Source organism: Lepidothrix coronata, unplaced genomic scaffold (genome assembly GCF_001604755.1).
Source record: "Lepidothrix coronata isolate B3197 unplaced genomic scaffold, Lepidothrix_coronata-1.0 Scaffold51, whole genome shotgun sequence".
Classification (NCBI taxonomy): Eukaryota; Metazoa; Chordata; class Aves; order Passeriformes; family Pipridae; genus Lepidothrix; species Lepidothrix coronata.
This window is the reverse complement of record NW_016690231.1, coordinates 2,875,429-2,889,848: the sequence shown is the minus strand read 5'-3', so window position 1 is coordinate 2,889,848 and position 14,420 is coordinate 2,875,429. Positions and strand designations below refer to the sequence as shown.

Sequence of the window (14,420 nt, the reverse complement as noted above, 5' to 3'; positions counted from 1 at the left end):
GAAGTCAAACAGAGTCAATAATTAATTCAGTTTAATCCCCACAGCCTTCCTCTAGCACTGCTTGTCAAGGCCCTTTAAATCCACTTTAAGATTATGAGAAAAGACCAGAAATTTAAGAAAGCCATTGCTTTTCAATCTCTGTTGCTGGCAAGACAGTCACAAACCTCCTGTACATGCAGGTTCACACCCACACATCCTATTTAAAATTAAAAGCTTTTCATTGATCCACTCTTGGCACAAGAGTGCAAGTGTGATTCACACAGCTGTATTGTCTGTCTTGCTCAATGGAATGCCACCAGTCTTTTGAAGATTGTCATCTCATCATGAGTTCCCAGGAAATGCAACGGGGAAAGAGTAACAAACTGCACCGAAAAGGTGGGGAAAACATGAGGAGCCTTCAGCAACGACAGCTTCCTGCATGACATCATTTAAGAAACCCTGATGATAAAGGGCAGCACAACCCAAGCCAAAATGCTGGAGAACAAGTGGAACAGTGGCTAGAAAGGAAAACTTGAAAGTGGACAAAATGCACATTTTGGGTTTATGGCAGTCCAGTCCTGACTCTGTCCCCAACACCGCCTGCATCCCTAAAGGACAGACAGACAGACCCTCCTGAGATTAATGGGATCACCTATTCCTCATCCTGAGGATGTGTCAGCAGAAGAGATGTTTGGATTCACGGGATGACTCAGATCAGAACACACCTCAGGAGGGGTTATCAGTCCAATCTCTTGTTGGCAGCAGAGTCACTATGAAGTCAGATCAAACTGTTCAAGGCTTAAGCAAATCCATGCCTGGTTATTGTATGCCTTTCATATTTTTGTATGTTATAATCTTCTGAAGATACTCCCCCTTCCAGAAACTGAATTTAGGGAAATTGCATGGAGTGAAACTTGAAAAAATCAACTTGCTTGTAAACTGTCCTGGAAAATAACAATTTTTCTATGAAATATCAACCCTGAGCCTCACAGAGGAGTTCATTACTCCAGATTTTAGGAGTCACTGTGTGGCTGATTCTATTTCCTCACTTTTATCATTAGAACAAAGATATAAAGCAGTTTCACAATATAGTGTCTTATGTGTATAATCAACATTCGCATTTCAGTTTGCATGTTATTCTTGTCCATCATAACTTGAGTTCCTGTCACCAAAATATTGCCACTTGCACCATAAATTAGATCTCTAAGGCATTAATTCTATTTCCCAAGACATAAAAAACCCTTATAGGATGTTATTACTTTATTTTCCTTTGAAACAGGAACCAGCTGTCTGATCCAATAATTCAAACCCTTAAGTTCTTAAACAGAAGCCACCATGATATCGAATGTAAACTACTTCTGGAACTGCAGGAATGACTGGATGATGAGCAGTATTTATTTCCTTCCCATGTTAAAACACTTGGGTGGGCTCTCCTTCAGTCTGCCACTTTTTTAACACAATAGGACACGACCAAGATTGTGCAGATCAGAAGAGAAGCAACACAATAATAATTATGGAGTTTTTCTGCCTCAGGTTCAGAGCAGCAGAAACCTTTGGGCACAGTGTAACACAAAGGGATCTTTAACACAATTATTGCCAGTAAAGTTTTTCTTTGACCCACTAGATAACTCAAGAACCACAATGCCAGTATAATCAAGTTATTCTGAGATATAATTTAATGTCTTCATGAGTGTACTCCCATACAAAATATGAAGAAATAAAGATGCAGGATGACAAACAGCAGCAAGCCAGAAAGAAAACACCACTAAAAATCCCATCCTGTGACTAGACCAGCACACAGATGTGCCTGAGCAGCTGTACTGATACACAGATCATTTTGGCTGCATAGAGGCAGATACTAGGCTGACATCTCTGCCTTTGAAGTTTTCTTATATTAGAAAGCCTACAAAAATAGGAAAAACATCACAAGACTTGGATTGCTTCTGTGCTGAGACTTCAGCTTATCGTGCTGATCAACCTCGTCTCCCTACTGTGTGTACTTTCCTTTTATGTCACAACTGCACACAGGATGGAGATGGCAAATATGCCTTGTCTGTGTGTCTTCACTAATCTGAGCAGATTTTAATAACTCTCCCAGCACAAAGAAGTATTTGTTTTGGCTTCTCCTGTACAGACAAGTTGCATTGACTGAAATGTCTTATGCAGTTGAGAGTTTCAAACTAGAAAAACCATAACGGTTGCATTAAGCAGAGAAGGGTCTTTTTGACGCATCGAGAGCTCTTGGAGTTTGCTTCCAAATTTGGTAGCTCAGGTTTTTCCCCTCAGAGCAATAATATCCTGAGCCTTGCACATAGAACTATGTATTACAAAAAGCAGCATCAAAAAAAAGGAAGAAGCTGTGGGAATTGACATCAATAGAGGAAGAAACATGCACAACATGCATGCACAACATGCACAACTGTGGAAAAAAAGTCAGTGAATTTTAGACTAATAAATTCTACTATAGGATGTCTCTTTCAGTTCTTAATTAGCATTTTCTACTCAGATGTATCTCAGAGTGAAGTATTTGAAATAAATCATTGGATCCAACTATACACTTTTAAGTTCAGGTGCCTTTTCCAATTTCATCCACCTTCAGGAATGGACATTATCTCAGTCATATACAGCAGAGGTTAAGGTATTTAATTACACTCCAATGAAGAGTGGCATTGAGCCCTTTTTTTTATATTTTAGATTCAAGTCTTAGGTGTTGCCATCACGGAAACACAAAATATTTGCACCCAGCAGATCCACCATGGAAAGACAACAGTCCCACTGCCTTCCCATGTCCCTCACTTGATCCCAGTTGATGTGTGAACAGGAAAGACAAGAGTTTTGCCAGGGATGACAGCAAGTTGCACTAGAGAAAAAAAAATATATGAAGGAACTGGCAAATTACATATGTCTTCACAATGCCTGATTTGAAGGCACAGCGTGTAGCACACTCTGAAAGCAGCAGCTGCTGAGTATAAAACACTTGACACTGCTGAGACATTTGGAAGCCAAACAGTGAAGACTGAAAGAAAAATTTCAGGGCTTTTCATCCAAGAAAATTCAAATTCTTAGAGAGAAAAAAAATAACTGGGTTTGATTACTCGAACTGGCAATATCAATATGCAGGCACTTCAGCCTTCATCCTCAGCATCTCTGTGTGGCCTCACAAAGGACAGTGGTGCTGGAGGCCTTTGTACAAAGGAATTTTAAAACCAAGTTCAGGATGCACAGAGCCATAAACAGCCTCTTGTCCCACTGTGCCATCTGGCCCTGGGTTGATGTGTCTCTCAGGGACAGCTGTCACACTCCTGGAGAGCCATTTCTGTTACATGACCAATAGGTCCGCTGGAGCCTGCTGTGATTTGTAAGCTGTCTCCCCCAAAGTTACCAGTTTTAAAAGTTATGTTCTGACTCGGAGAAATGTTTGTTTCAAGAAGCATTTTTCAAACGTGTTAGACTTATAAATTTTGCTGCAGTAAGATCTAATAAAAAAGGCATGTATGAAATATTACAGTTAGAGGAATTGCTTATTAAGGACCTCACACAAACCAACTTTTCCTCCTAAGTCCACATGATGACATAATCTCATGTAAACTACCAAGGGCTTGAGAGCAACATTGCTGCCCACAGGCTTATTAGATAAACTCCCTGTGTCCTGATTCTTGCAGTCTGGGCAGACTCCATCAGCAATTCCTTTCAAAAGGTTTCTTTCCTCTTCACCCACACACAAAGGAACAGTTGATTTCTATTTGACAAAATCAACATTACAGCTCAACCCAGTCAAATTTTAAGTTAATTTTCCATCAAACCTAAGTAAATTATAATTGTATTCAAGGCTCCTGTGCTATAATATGGACTGAAGGTTTTACTTTCCATTACAGATCAACAAACCCCCCAGTGATATGAATGGCAGTCTAGCAAGCAAATGACTCTGCACAGACTAATACACTTAAGAAATTGCTATTGGAGAACATTCTCAGGAATTAGAAAGTAATTGTGAGGCAAACAACAATGAAAGAATCCAAGCTAAAGGAGAGCAAATCATATTCCAACTTGTTCACAAACAGTAGGACAACAAAGGGAGGGGAAAATAATTTTTGTTGGTTTGTTTTATCTTTTTACACGTCCCTGTGTTTTTTCTTATGGATTAAAGGAACTAATGAACTGACTTCATTGACATAAAACTACCAGCATGAAAAGCAAACCAAGATCACCACCCAGTATAGCCCCCACCACAGGAGGCCTAAAAGCTCCTCTGATGTCTCCTACCTGTGTGTTGTCTTGAATGACTCGCCTTTGGTAAAGCATTTAAAAGTTACGTGCAAATAAAACCTTCAAAAAGTACTCTGTAGAACAGAAGATTGCAGAACATTAAAGAAGCTAGTAAACAACACAAACTGCTGCTGATCCACCTTTTTCCTCCAGGAATGATTAGTAGTCTTCCCAGCCCATATCTTTAGTAATTATTTGCACACAGGAGTGCAGTATTGATTTCTCTAAAACACACAGAGGGCCAGGAGTGCTTTAGCATCATTTGAGAGAGAAGCCTCAAGAAAGCAGTGGCTGCTGAAGAACAACATTTACTCCATTTGCAAAAGCTCCAAACTGTCAGAGCCATGAAGTTTGCAAGTAAGCCTTTCACTAGTTTCTGTGTTCATTCTATCATATAAAATGACAGTCTTTAATAATCTGTATTTCCCTGTTGTTTCTACTAACAAATATAGTCTGACAACCCATTAAAGCTTATGAATCTGTCTCAGGTTCTTTTAGTATGCCACTATTATAAATCTGGCTGTTACACAAGGGCAGACTTTGACATTTTGATATCTGTGTATTCCAAATGATATAATGTACCAAAAAAAAAAAAAAAAAAAGCAGAAAGCATTTATTTCTTTGTGTCTCAAGTGGGCACTCTCCTCTTCAAGGAACAGATCAATGATCATCAAGGTTCAGTTAGAAATTCTATCAAGGAATGCTATCACAACATTAGACAAATGGTATTGCTTGTAGGGAAAATAAGTTTATTCAGTAAACCTGCTCATCTAAAGCCTTTTCTCCTTTTGCAGAGAGGATTCCCCTTAATGGCTAAGAGGAAATTAAATACAATTGGCCAGGCTGTGACACAGAGTGAGCTGCTTCATTGCATGAAGAATTTAGTGTAAAGTCTCCCTGCCCTAGGACAGGTACACCATCGACTTTGCACTCAAACACAACAGTGCTAACAAAGTTTCCATTCATTTTGGTTATTTTATCTTCAAGACAGAACAGTACTTAAAAGCCAGATTAATGTAAGTTACTCTCCAGAGATACTAAGCTTTGCAAGCAAACCCACAACACATTCCTTATAGAACCTGTGTCAGGGTTCACACAGTGACAACACAACCAAATCTATGATTAAAGCTGAACATAAAGAATTTGTTCATTATAAACTGATTACATTTTAAGACTATTACATTTCTTCTAAGAATCTCTGGTACAGTAACTGAAATTGCTTGTTGCAAACTTTAGCTGAAAATGTCTCTTACACAAGCACTTTTTTGGGGGAAAAATTGTAAGAAAACAAAGGTACTGCTGTGAGAATTCAAGAGCAAATCCAACACTGACTGTTGGTGCTACTCATAAGCTTTAATTTACCCTTTTGAAGCACACGGTAATAAAATGCCTTATAAAGTACAGCAGTGGAGATTGTCTTAAATCAAGAAAAAGGAAAGCACCAGGAAGGGAAAAGAGACAGCTTTGTGTATTGTTTTCTGTTTATATTTAAGTGCAGTTATGCTTCTTACACCCTCAAGAAAGGAGTCCTTGGGTCTAAAGACAGTAACCAAATAAATTAGTCATAGAAATTGGCAGGCAGCAAAATACACACACGAACTCAAAAGAAAATTAAAAAGCAGAATAAGAAGGGTGGTCAATAGGTAAAAAGACTGTGTTAAAAAAAAGTGATTTACCTCATTTTTTAAGAGAAAGAAATAGAATCTTTATACAATTCATACAAGAGGTAAGTAACTCTGGATATAAAGTGACCAACTAAGCTATGAATTACAGCAAACTTCTAAATAAAAAGGGCTGGAAATCCTTAACCACGACTCCACCCCCAGTCATTAATGCAGCCAGTTACATACTGCAGTCATTAACATCCCCAGAAATTGTTTACCTCACTGCTGCTGTACAGTAATTCTGGGTTTAAAATGTGCTTCCAAATCAACTGGACTGGAATAACCATATGCTTTATATGTAGATGCTGCAGTAATGGCAGAAGCAACGATAAAATCTGCTCAGGAAGTGATGATAATTTAGAGAATGTCTTCTTTAAGAGAATAGTTATGTGCAGTTTCAGTGTTCAAGGAAACCTCACAGGTTTTGTGCATCCTTCCCCAAAGAACACAGCAGCTCTTCTGCTATAGGAGACCACTGAGAGAGAATAAAGAAGTCTGATGGCAGACTGGGGTCCTGCCAAGTTTCGTGATGAACAAATGATGATGAAGAAAAAAACCCAACTTAGGTCTTGGCTCCAGCCTGAGTATTTTTACTGTAAAAGCCAATGCACTTGTGTTGATCAACAAAACCTGATTTTGTCCCCATATAACCAACACAGGAGACTACAAGCCTGTTCTTTGAATTTGTATCAAATCTCATTCCCAAATTATAGCTTCTTAATTATTGAACAAATTGCACATGGTTTTGCACTGAACTGGTTACCCATCCTGCACCTGCAGGGTCTGTGGCTTCAGAGCTACAGGTTTCATATTTTCCATGTGCTTGGAATAACATTTGATGCATTCTTTTGGTATGCTGAAGATTCCTTTACATTGCTGAAAGATGACAGAAATGGGACTTTTCTTTAGAAATAGCACAACACGCTTTTCTTTCAAATGTACTTCAAAACTAAATAGTAGGTGCTATTATACACTTTTAGCTAAACTGCAAAACAATATTAGATGCCTACACCTCCAATAAGACAGAGGAAAAAAAGACAGTCTAGGAAAGAAAGGCTTCTTTTTACTTGCTTTATTGTTGCTTTCGTACCTATGGCAAAATGAAAATAGAAACAGTGAGAGGGAGGGAGATTAATTTTGTAAATTTTCCCCGTTACACCTTCCCTCTCTTCAATACAGCCAGAACAGCTGGGACTAATCAAGGGTCTGAATAAAATAATCTGGGCATCCTACCATATAAAGATTTTTAAAGTCTGTAGTAAGTTCAGTGTATTTTTTTTTTTAGCAGCAGATATTAAAGTTGGATGTATCTTTAAATGTGGTAAAAAACCATATCATGTGTTGTGATCAGCACCAAGATTCCTTCCCAGTGTTGATGCAGAGTAAAAAAGAAAGGGAAAAAAGTTTAATTTTTTACACTAAGGAAAAAAGAAAGGGATGGGTGCTTTTTTATACCAATGTGAATTCATAATGTACTATGATGAGCTTTCTTAAAGACATTGAAGATCCCTGAAAGTCATCTGCTTATGTTCCTATTTCTTTTCCTCAGTTACACAATAATCTGAAAAGAACCATGGTGCTGTAGTCCTGTTCTTTCAGAAGTCTCTCTGAATCTCTCTTCTGATTACAGGTTAATTATGTGTGAACAAACAGCCCAGAACATCCCATGCTGTAAAAAACAGCGAGGTGCTGCCCTGGGCCTCAGGATTCATTTTGTCCCCTTTCTCAAAAACAGACATGTGATTCCCCTTTTCCATTTCTTTACATTATTTACAAACTACCAAACCAACAAGAATTAATTTTTAAAGTATTACCCCCTTCTGTTCTTAATAATTCAGTGGGAACATTATCAACACCTGGTGCTTTATCCTTCCTGAGTGCTCTGGTTGCCTCTTAGTTCTTCTACAAATGGCTCAGCTCTGGAAAACGCCAGCTCATCATTAAAGAGATCACTCCCACTATCTCTCTCTAATTGCATTTTTGGTAACTAAGTTTTCCATTTTGTCCTTTATCTGACTCATGCACAGTTCATGTCCTTGTCTCAAATGCTGATATCTCACTAAAATGGTCTGGAGTTATCCTATTACGCTGCCACTTCAGCTGCACAGAGCCCTTTTTGTGCTGCACCATCTTTCTGCTGAATCCTTTGTGTTACCAGAGGACTCATGGAAGTCAAAAAATCCTCACCATATATTGCTTTCTTATACCCCCCATCAAAAACTTTTAATTTATTTTTTTTTCTTGGAGTTCTTTCCATGGTTTTCTCCTGCTCTTTTCTTTGCTCCAAATGTTTTCCAGCTGGTATAAAATTGTTGCACAATAGTCAAGCGTGTTCTCACCTGTAATACTTGGTGTTCACGTCTGTATTTGTTCCTCAAAGGTCAGGCATTTGCTACACTTAGAACTTCTGTCTTTGTTAAAACAACTTTAGTCATTATTTTTATCAAACACTAAGATCTCTCTGAAGCATCTACCTTTGGCAGATTTGTTCACTGATAACTTTGAAGTATCAGACGATTACTGGTACCTTACACATACTCAGGGATAGAGATGTTAACTTCAGTAAAATTTTAACCATGTTTTCAAGGCTGTGGAATGGCAGGTGTAACTGTGTACGCATCACAGCTACCCAAAAGCATCATTAGAAAGTTTACTCAGATTTTGCATTTCACTCTGAAAGATACTGAGGAACTCCCACACATTATTATTTCCGATTTCATTACTCCAAATGAATAAAACGTCCAAGGACATTTCTAGTATTCTCCTTTGGTAAGTTCGCACGCTAGGAGGTATTTCTAGATGCTGATACAAACTATCCATGTCTCTTCCACTGCTCCTGCATTGTTTTCCCCACACTATCTTAAGATGTTTCATTCCTTTGTGTACAATGAAGCCAGGAAATTTTTCCCACAGGAAAACCCCAGCAGCTCTGCCTGCCTTTATGAGCACCCCCAACCTTTGGTTACAAAGGCTGTGGAATAACCTCCACCGTGAATCACTAAAAACTTGTTTCTTGACAGAATTTTATGTAAAATATGCAAAGCAACGTGTTTCTTCTTACTTCTTGGAAGAGTGATGGAAGTAACCACCCTGAGGTAAACAATATTGAAAATTTCAAGCCAGGTGACACAACTTCAGCTAAAATAGTCCTTTATGTATATATATACATACGTATATATATATATATGAATGTGTATATATATATATAAATATATGTTTATATATATATTTAAATCTCCCTCAGTGCCCTCTTCTTTTTAAGGGAAGACTGGACTTGGGACTCAGTGCCACGGTCTAATTGACATGGTGGTGATCGGTCGAAGATTGGACTCGATGTCAGAGGCCTTTTCCAACATAATTGATCCTGCGATTCCCTCCTTGGCTCCCAGGCTTTCCTTTCCCCTTGAGCTCCCCGGGCGCTGCCTGAGGTAAATCCCCGCTTTCTGCCGCACCTCCGCACGCCCGCCCCGAAACGGGCCGAGCCCCCTCAGCCTCCCACTCCCCTGTGGGCTCCGGGGAATTTTTGTTTATTAAAAATTTGTTCTCGGTTGTTGTTTTTAACCCCGACGGGCTCATTTCGATCCAGACGGACCAAGCACACCCCCAACCCCTCCCCCGGAGCCGCCTCAGGCGGCCCCTCAGAACCCCCGTGCGGTGGAGGCGGGGCCTCCGCGCCGCTCCGCCCCCCGTGCTCCGCACTTTCGCCATACCTGTGCTCCCGCCCGCACCGCCCTCGCCGAGCCCCAAGACCGTTGTCATCGAACGCGTCGTGTCACTGCCGGTGCTACGGATCAATCTGGTCTGTGTTTTCTCCCCGGCTTTCACACACGGGCTGCCGGAGCCTGCGGCGAATCTGCTGCTCGCGAGAGCCAGCCCGGCCCTGCCCCTGCGCCGCCAGCGGAAGCGGAAGCGCCGCCATTTTGTCTCGGGTGATGGCGGCAGTGGCGCTCCGGGGCTGGGGAGTTTAACGTGGGCCCGGCCCTGGCGGGGACTCGCTGCTCGGACGGTCGCTGTTCCTGCGAGCTGCCGCTGCCTCGCTGAGGCCCCCGGGGATGTACGGAGGGGCCGGAGGGTCTCGACGGACTTCGGAAGAAGCAGGCCCGCCGCCCCTAATGTTGTTGTCAGGCGGGGGAGCGGTGCCCGGGCCCCCCGGAGCAGGTGGAGGTGGAGGCGGGAATAGCCGTGTGGAGCTGCTGGTGTTCGGCTATGCCTGCAAGCTGTTTCGGGATGATGAGAAGGCTCAGTACCAGGAACAGGGGCGACACCTTATTCCTTGGATGGGAGACCCCAAGATCATGATCGATAGGTCGGTGTAACACAACCCCCCAGACTCTGCTGTGAGCCCTCCTGTGATAGCCTCTTTCTGTTCCCCCCCTTGTGCTGTGGGCAGGTGAGGGCGGGGGATGAGCAGCGGGGATGTTCTTCGAGGGCAGCTCCCCCTGGAAAAGCGCTCCGGGGGCTGCTTTGGTGTCGCTGCAGGGCCCCCCCCGGCAGCGGGAACTCGGCGTTCCCCGCTCCGGCGGCGCTGGAGGTTCCCGTCCGTGCGCGGTGGTCCCTGTGCCCCGCAGGGCGGAGCGGAGAGCGGGAATGGGCTGTTCCTTTTCAGTGCGGACCACAAACATTCTCAGCTTCTCACTTGGAGTCCAAGGGAGCCCGTCTGCGTTGGGAATACCTTGCTAGGCACGCTGTGTGTTCTCTAGGTGAGAACGGTGCAGTGTGGGCAGTGCAGAGGTGTTTACCCACCTCAGAGCAAATGGGGATGTCTTATTTCTCCTACATAATCTGGCTGCAGGCTGTTGGTGGGACACCCCAAAAGTAATTCTTGACCTAATTACTTTTTCCTTGTGCCATGAGTCACTGTATTAGTCAGAATGGAGTTGATTTTGGGTGCTTGCTGTTCAAATTTTATGTGAGAGGTGGCTCTTTTTTTTTTGTGGTTGTTCATGCAGTAGGTCCAGGTTCGTGGCCAGAGAGAGGAATAGAATCTGCCTTGACGTTCCTTCTGGTCTCTGAGTTGCTTCAGCAGTGCAGGGTGGGATTTAGAAATTAATTCATTCAGAAAGAGTTTTCTGGATGTTTTGCTGGAGAGAGGGAAGATAGGAGGTCAGGTTGGTTGTATTTGAGTGGAGCACTGAAAGAATAATTTAAGAGTTGTGGCTGACCCTGAAAACCTCAGTGGGAAAGATGGAAGGATTTTGGTTTGAAAAGGATCACATGACATACTGTAGATATTTGTTCCCTCAATTTCATCATTGCTTTGGTGCTAGACTTGATTTTCTTGTTGTGACTTAAGAGCTGCATTTGGCTTGGAAAAATGTCAATAAGGGAAGGTCTTTCCACTCCCTTCCATTAGACTGGAGAAGAAAGAGGTGCCCTTGCACTGTTTTGGTGTCTGTCCTGTTAATGATTTTTTTATCGTTGAAATTAGTTTGATAAATTGAAATAAGCACAAACACAGGAAAAAAACAACCATAAGTGTTTGTAGCTGTGTTTCGTTCTCAGTTACGTGAGAATGGAAGTGTTACGTTGCACACTTGTGATCCAGATCACTTCTGTGACAGATCTCGTGGGTAGGTAGAGGCCGGTTTTGGGGTCCTGTGCAGCAGCAGCCCCGTTCCCAGGTGGCACAGAAATTGTAGGGAGCAAACACTGAGTATGTGCTTGTCAGTGCACAGGTACTGAAACACATGAATAACGGACCTTTGTGAGTTAAGGCAGCTTGCAATTGCTAATCTTATAAACTCCTTTGGAAGCTTAGATTCCTTTTATCTCCAGCAGCAGGAAGTCTCCATTATCACCATTTTGAGAAAAGCACATTGCTATGAGAAGACTTGGGTTGAAGTTTGCCTGTGGACAGAGCTTGATTAACCAGACCTGTGTGTTTCATTCACTTTTTTGCTACAAGAATATTTACTTTCTTTGTTTTTGGTCTAGCGAGTTGGCACAAGTCAAGAGTTGTGTGTGGGAAGACACCTCAGCGGAGTCGAGTTTACTGTCACTTTACTTTTCCAATCAGTTTCTCTTGCTGGTGCACAAACATTATCCCAGGGCAGTGCTTTTCCTGCAAACCAAACCGTTTCCTGGTAGACGGGAACTGTCCGTCATTGATCTCTGCCGGTTTTGCGGTGAAACCTCCTTAAATTGCATGTTTATGTTACTGTTCCTATGTATGTGTGTCTCTCTATCACATAACCCAGAACTTATTTCCTCAGCCAAATGGCTAGGGGCCGAGCCTAGCCATGATTTTACCTCCAATGGACGCAAGTTTCTATGGTGAAGATTTCTCCTGAGAGTTCGGGACTAGCAGAAAGAAGCGAGGAAATTTCGACCGTTTGGTTCTTACGGATAGGTATTTATGTACTCGGGTTTGTGTGAATGTAAGCTATTTGACTTTCCAGAAAAACGTATTTTGCAAAGTGACATTGATTGGTTGGTTGAAGCACGTACGGTAAGAAGCTGTTAAGGAAATGGATCCCACTTAAAAAAAAAGAAACTATTAAAGGATACCTTTTTGCCTTTAATTGTTAATAATTTATTAGTTTCTTTGAGAGGAATCTAGACTGTTAAATTTTCGATAGTTGGCGACAAATGATTAGCAAAATTAATCGTAACTTCTAAAAAAGGCAGTTTGCGTTAACGTATAAGTATTTTTTTTTTTTCATTTTTAATGGGTAAGTATTTTAAGTAGTCACATAAACCCAAGCCCTAAGTTCTTTGCATTGACCAGCTGTTTCATCCTGCAGGTATGATGGGCGTGGTCACCTGCATGACCTTTCTGAATACGATGCTGAATATTCCACGTGGAACAGAGATTATCAGTTGTCCGAAGAGGAGGCTAGAATAGAAGCCCTCTGTGATGAAGAGAGGTATTTAGCCTTGCATACGGACTTGCTTGAGGAGGAGGCAAGGCAAGGTATTTGCTCAAGGAAACTTCCTGGGTTTAGCACATGTTTAAAGAAATTATTACGAAATTAAATTTACTCCTAATTTTATACTCTCTTTTTCTGATGTTATCTTGACAGTACCCAGTGGATTCGAAAAGCGGGAGTCTTTGCCTATGTGAGAGGACCTCAGGATAGTTTAACTGTAGAGCCACACAGAAATTGCCCAGATTCTGAGGGCAGACTGGGATTTCAGACCCCCCCCAAATGCCCCAAAATAAACACGTTGTGCTTCTTTTTTAGTGTTGTATAAGTGCGTGCTTTACGTGCATAATTGCATTAGAATGTCTTAATCCACAGCCCGTGTCTCTTCCAGAAGAATTAAGTGGTCAGCATGTGTTACATGCTGTGTTTTTCTGTTCAGTTTTTAATGAAAGCTAAAATGATCAGGTGAAAGCTTCTAATTTTAAAACTAAAGTAAGAATTTATTACTTCTATTTTTTTTTTAATCAATTAGCTTCCAAATATGTTCTAATGTTGGCAATTGCATTTTTGTTCAAGAGGAGGAATATAAAAGACTGAGTGAAGCTTTGGCAGAGGATGGTACCTATAATGCAGTGGGATTCCGTTATGGCAGTGATTACTATGACCCTTCAGAACCCACTGAGGAGGAGGAGCATCAGCCTGCAAAACAAAGAGGTAAGGGGTAAAAATAGCAAGGGTTAATTGAGAGGGAGGACACTGCACCTCTGTGTCTTGCAGTTGCAGGCTGAAAATATATGTGTCATTAAAATGCAATTAAAAATTCTCAAAGCATTTCATCAAAGTCTTTATGAGACTCTGTTACTGAGTTTTTGCGGACTTTGTTCTTGATGAGCTTAAATGTTTTCTGTTACAGCACAGTCAATAGTGCAGCAGTCAGGGAATTTAATTCTGCTGTCCTGCAGATTCTTATGCAGAAAAAACTAGTAATTCCTCACATGGCTGTCTGTTGACACTGTGTTTCTTAGTCAAGAAGGAAAATATAATTGTAAACATAGAACAGTAATTAATAAGAATATGTATTTTTAAAATTTAGATTGTGTCATCTTAATTATTAGAAATGAGTCTGTCTTCAACACAGTGTGCCCGCTCCATGACCTAAAAAGTACAGAATTAAGTTCTCATGTTCCCACCTCTAATTGCAGTAACTTTGTATTTTTAGCATGAAGCCTTAAGCAAACTTTCAATGGTTTTTGAACTATCTTAGTAAAGTGAGGATTGTTTAATTAACAATTGGGTTGCCTAACTATGTATTGATGTGTTACTGTGGTATGAGATGTGCTTTTCTTACCAAGGTGTGTGTGCTGCAATGCAGGATTATTTTAGGCACTAAAGCTTATTCAGTGTTTTTTGCTGCTGTGTGTGAGAGATTGTGTCAGGGCAGTGTGTGTGTTACATTCCACAAAGGGTTTTTTTCTGTGCTCTATCTGATGCTGAATTGCATTGTCTCTTCTGGGGTTTAATTCATTTGTTTTAGACTCCATCACCAAACAGTGTTAGCTGGAGCTGCTGCCAAAAGAAACACTCCCATTCTGATTTGTCTGCTTCTTCCTTCTTTCCTTGATGCTAAAATTTCTCTCTGCCTTTG

The 14,420-nt window shown here is 41.3% G+C and overlaps 1 protein-coding gene across 3 annotated transcripts in view; it reads left to right on the top strand.

The window, feature by feature from the left end:
- The first annotated feature begins 9,806 nt into the window (after window positions 1–9,806).
- Window positions 9,807–14,420, top strand: part of SFSWAP (splicing factor SWAP homolog) — a 30,012-nt gene continuing 25,398 nt past the window's right edge. The window contains exons 1-3 of one of the 3 annotated variants that reach the window (XM_017815570.1): window positions 9,807–10,215; window positions 12,653–12,822; window positions 13,352–13,489. In XM_017815570.1, the coding sequence (XP_017671059.1) occupies window positions 9,962–10,215; window positions 12,653–12,822; window positions 13,352–13,489 (562 nt within the window). In that variant the 5' untranslated portion in view covers window positions 9,807–9,961. Of the gene's footprint in view, window positions 12,823–13,351; window positions 13,490–14,420 lie in introns of all 3 variants that reach the window. The other 2 variants (XM_017815571.1, XM_017815573.1) reach the window with 2 other exon arrangements.